The sequence below is a fragment of the Nematolebias whitei genome, chromosome 17 (assembly GCF_014905685.2).
Source record: "Nematolebias whitei isolate Nwh7 chromosome 17, NemWhi1, whole genome shotgun sequence".
NCBI classification, from domain to species: Eukaryota; Metazoa; Chordata; class Actinopteri; order Cyprinodontiformes; family Rivulidae; genus Nematolebias; species Nematolebias whitei.
Genome location: NC_056514.1, coordinates 41,724,928 through 41,730,001, shown reverse-complemented (window position 1 = coordinate 41,730,001; position 5,074 = coordinate 41,724,928). Strand labels below are relative to the sequence as shown.

General features: G+C 45.2%; 1 protein-coding gene across 1 annotated transcript in view; it reads left to right on the top strand.

The window, feature by feature from the left end:
* Window positions 1–2,750, top strand: part of LOC119423582 (kinesin-like protein KIF20B) — a 32,793-nt gene extending 30,043 nt beyond the window's left edge. The window contains 5 exon segments of the mRNA XM_037690980.1: window positions 695–825; window positions 892–994; window positions 2,088–2,201; window positions 2,471–2,589; window positions 2,667–2,750. Of these exon segments, the coding sequence (XP_037546908.1) occupies window positions 695–825; window positions 892–994; window positions 2,088–2,201; window positions 2,471–2,589; window positions 2,667–2,750 (551 nt within the window).
* The last annotated feature ends 2,324 nt before the right edge of the window (window positions 2,751–5,074 follow it).

Sequence of the window (5,074 nt, the reverse complement as noted above, 5' to 3'; positions counted from 1 at the left end):
TTTTTTTTTTTTTTTTATTTATTTATTTATTATTGTTTTGTTTCATGAAGTGTGCCGGATTGAAGTTGCCTGTGGGCCAGAAATGACCTGCGGCCACCAGTTGAATAGACCTGCTGTAGATGTTTTTTCTTTTTCAACTTTTGGTGTCATGTTTTAGTGTTTTTACTAGTATTTTTTACTACGTTTTAGTATTTTAGTAGTATTTTTTTATTTTAGTAGTTTTTTTTTGTTTTGTTTTTAGTATTTTAGTAGTATTCTTTAGTATTTTTGCTGCAAACTTTGGTATTTCTTTTTTTTTTAATTGGTAAGTCGAGACAGTTCTTGTCGTTCTAAGCATTTCATTGCGTTGTTGAACTTGTGTTGATTTTGCATATGACAAATAAATCAAGCCATCACTGTGAGACATGGGGGACACCTGGACACGTCTCCAGTCCACCACAGGGACACCTAGGGACAATTTAGAGTTACCAGTCAGACATGTTTTTGGTGTGTGGGAGGAAACCGGAGAAAACCCACACATGCACGGAGAGAACATGCAGACTCCACTCAGAAAGGTCCCGGCCAGGATTTGATCAGGCAACCTTCTTGCTGAAATGCAGCAGCTCTACCAGCTGAGGCACCGTGCACAGGAAACCAGTTTTGTTTAGTTTTCAAAATAAAAGTTTTGGGTGCTGACGCTGATGTTTCCTCACAGAGATGCAGCATCTGAAGGAGAAGCAGCTGATGAGCGAGGAGAAGGAGAACCGTGTGGTGAAGGAGAGGAGGGGGAGGAGGCTGCGAGGGAAAGAGGAGGAGAGATGCATGAAGGGAGATGTACAGGTGAATGTGAGTCCTGTCCAGGACACTCAGAGATGATGCTCCTCACTCAAACTCCTCTTCTTCTCCCATCAGGACCTCTCTGCATCTCCTCTGATGTCCAGGAGAGTCCCCAAAGTTCTGAGCAGGAAGAGAAGGAGCAGCGAGCTGGAGGTCTGGTTGAGTGCTGGAGCGGGTGGTGGGTCAGAACCTGCTGCAGGTTGTGGGTCAGAACCTGCTGCAGGTTGTGGGTCAGAACCTGCTGCAGGATGACTTGGGTCTTTGTTGTTTTGTTTCAGGATGTAGTTTTCAATGTAAAGAAGAAGAAGAACAAAGAAAACAGACCGGTGAGGAGTCTCAGCTGATGGACTTCCTGTCTGTCTGTCAGCTGATGGACTGTCTGTCTGTCTGTCTGTCAGCTGATGGACCTCCTGTCTGTCTCAGCTGATGGACTTCCTGTCTGTCTCAGCTGATGGACTTCCTGTCTGTCTGTCAGCTGATGGACTTCCTGTCTGTCTGTCAGCTGATGGACTTCCTGTCTGTCCGTCTGTCAGCTGATGGAATGTCTGTCTGTCTGTCAGCTGATGGACCTCCTGTCTGTTTGTCTCAGCTGATGGACTTCCTGTCTGTCTGTCAGTCAGCTGATGGACCTCCTGTCTGTCTGTCTGTCAGCTGATGGACTTCCTGTCTGTCTGTCAGCTGATGGACTTCCTGTCTGTCCGTCTGTCAGCTGATGGACTTCCTGTCTGTCTGTCAGTCAGTTGATGGACTTCCTGTCTGTCTGTCAGTCAGTTGATGGACTTCCTGTCTGTCTGTCAGTCAGCTGATGGACTTCCTGTCTGTCTGTCAGTCAGCTGATGGACTTCCTGTCTGTCTGTCTGTCTGTCAGCTGATGGACTTCCTGTCTGTCTGTCAGTCAGCTGATGGACTTCCTGTCTGTCCGTCTGTCAGCTGATGGACTTCCTGTCTGTCTGTCAGTCAGCTGATGGACCTCCTGTCTGTCTGTCTGCCAGCTGATGGACTTTCTGTCTGTCTGTCAGCTGATGGACTTCCTGTCTGTCCGTCTGTCAGCTGATGGACTTCCTGTCTGTCCGTCTGTCAGCTGATGGACTTCCTGTCTGTCTGTCAGCTGATGGACTTCCTGTCTGTCCATCTGTCAGCTGATGGACTTCCTGTCTGTCTGTCAGTCAGCTGATGGACTTCCTGTCTGTCTGTCTGTCAGCTGATGGACTTCCTGTCTGTCTGTCGGTCAGCTGATGGACTTCCTGTCTGTCTGTCTGTCTGTCTGTCAGCTGATGGACTTCCTGTCTGTGCCTCTTCTTCTGTGGTGTAGGATCAGGAAGACGGAGCTCTGCAAACGATTGAAGAACTGGTCTGTAACGTTCCCTCAGGCCTGAGTAGTCAAGGTGAGTGATTCTGAACAATCCAGGGTTCTGGTTCTGGTTCTGGTTCTGGTTCTGGTTCTGGATGGTCAGCAGAGGCTTCTGTGGCTGCAGGACTGTTTCTGTCCTCAGAGGGACAGTTTCACCAGAAATCATGATCAACAGAAATAAAATGTTTTTATTGATGGACTTGGATTGTTGTCTCTGCTCTGATTAACAACCTGTGTCCATGGTAACCATGGTTACCGGTTGTCTGATTGATGTGGACAAACACTTGTCTTTTGTCTCTGCAGCTGAAACCGGCCCCCTTCGCTGCACGAAGGAGGAGGCCGTCACCGCGGTAACCAAACCCCGAAGAGGAAAGAAGAAGCTGGTCAGCGTCTCGTCCCTGCTCCTGGACTCTCCGCACACAGTGAGACGCAGGTCTTCTGGTCTTTGTGTGGACCTTTGGGGGTGTGGGCTGTAACTTGTCTTTCTGTTTCCTGTCAGACGTCTGAAGGAGTGGAGGAGGACAAGGAGAGCGATCACTTGATCATCAAGAGGCAGCTGCGCTCCAAAACCTGCAGGAAGTGACATCACAGACGTCCCACCACCAAGGCGCCACTGTACACATTTCAGTTTGACCGTTTGTTTTTATGTCGTGTCTTTAATAAAGAACGTAAAACAGAACCAGCGTGTTGGGTCAGGAACCAGAGGAGTAGAACCGAAGGGTTTCAGTCAAATAACCCAGACCTGATCCTGGGTGAACAAAACAACCACCGTGGTGCATTCAGGGTCACCTCATCTGAAATGGTGTGGTGTGTTCAGAGTCACCTCAGCATTACAAACAACCAGTTTGGTGCATTTAGGGTCACCTCAGTATCGGAAACAACCACCGTGGTGCGTTCAGGGTCACCTCATCTGAAATGGTGTGGTGTGTTCAGAGTCACCTCAGCATTAGAAACAACCAGCGTGATGCATTTAGGGTCACCTCAGTATCGGAAACAACCACCATGGTGCGTTCAGGGTCACCTCATCTGAAACGGTGTGGTGTGTTCAGAGTAAGCTCAGCATCAGAAACAACCAGCGTGATGCATTCAGGGTCCTGATGGTAATCTAAAAATTGAATTTAAAATTTTATTTTTAAGTTTTCTGTGAGGATAAACTAAATGAGGTAAAACATAATTTGGATTTTCAGAACAAAATTCTAAGAATTTCAATTGTATGATAATCTGTAAAGAAATAATCTGAAGAGTTTCAGTCGGAGTTTAGACTCACCACAGAAGTGAATCGGCACTAGTAAAAGTAACTAATGATATTCTCATGGTCTCAGACAATGGACTGGTGTCTCTACTGGTCCTGTTAGACCTCAGTGCTGCATTTGATCCAGTTGATCACAATATTTTACTACAGAGGCTTGAATATGATGTTGGGATTACAGGAACAGCTCTAAAATGGTTTAAATCATATCTATCTGATAGATTCCAGTTTGTAAATGTAAATAATGAATCTTCTTCATACACCAAAGTTAGTCATGGAGTTCCTATAAGCAGCAGGATGCAGAGGGATGGGTTTGATTCCAGCTAGTAAACACGGCAGTGGCAGCATCATGATATGGTGTCTTCACTCTCAGTGGACACAAGTTCTGCAGTACTCATGTTCTGTCCCCGTTCACATTCATGGGGGGTCCACGTCAACAGGAGTGAGACGTGGTTGAACGTGGTCACACTCCCAGGGGACACCTCATTCATGAGCTTACTGACCCACCACATCTGGACAGCTGTCCCATGGAAAGTCCAAGCTGAGGTCATGATGGTGACAGTGTGATGTGTCACACAGCAGGGTTCCTGTGGACAGAGGACGTCTTAATGAGGACATTTTTCTTCAGTTTGGTAATCTTCAGCAGACTGGGTCTCAGATGTTTAACCCTTTAAACTCAGACTGAACCAGACAAAAACCACAGGACAGCTGTAGGTTCTTCAGATCTTTATTTTCTTATAATTAGGATAAGTAATAACAGATTTCATCACAACAACCTTCATGTCCACATTTTGTCCTCTCATCTCGTCTGATTGGTTCTGATTCCGGTTCACGTTGGCGTCATTAAAACTCGGCCGTACAAACGCAGCTGGATATTTATCTTTGTAGAAAAATAAGCTCTAAGTGCTTCTCACACTTTAATACTGTCTCTGCTGGAAATGTTCCGGCTCGATGCTGTCGGACCCAAACCGCCGAGAAAACACGGTCCTGACAGAACCAGTCGGGAATTTACAAAAACATTTAACAACCTTCTGGTCAGATCTGGAACAAGCCTTCGTTTAGAGCCGCACCTTTAGAAGTTTTCTAAGTGCAGCTCATTTTACAAATCTTTTTTAAAAGATTTATTTATTTTATCAATACTGGCACTGGCCTAGAGCAAGAAGCTTTGCTGTAAAGATCCTGAGGAGGAAGGTTTTAGTAAAGACTCAGAAACAGAACAACAACAAAAAAACACTTCATGTTTAGATAAAAATACAGAGTGGGGAAAAAAAAATGAACTAAAACCAATATCAGAAAGTTTAAAATCATTCTGGATGTTTTTACATTCAAATGAAGCAAACTGTTTATCAAAAGATGCTTTTAAAGAGCTCTGAAAGCTGAGACTTCTTCAGGCTCCTTCCCTCCCTCTCTGCTGTGCTGCAGCTCTGGACTAAGCTCCTCCCACTGTATAGGGAGGAGGGTTGCCATAGAGACGTGGGATGGAGGCCAACAGAAGTTAGTTCTATTTGTTCTGAGTGAATCTGTAAGTTATTACTTCTACCATCACAGAGCAAGAGGTTGTTTTAGAGCTTTTTAAAAAGCGGGCAAGGAAATAATTCAAATGTCTTTTGATTATTTTATTAAAGACAATGACGATGAAAATAAAAAAAGTTGAGGAT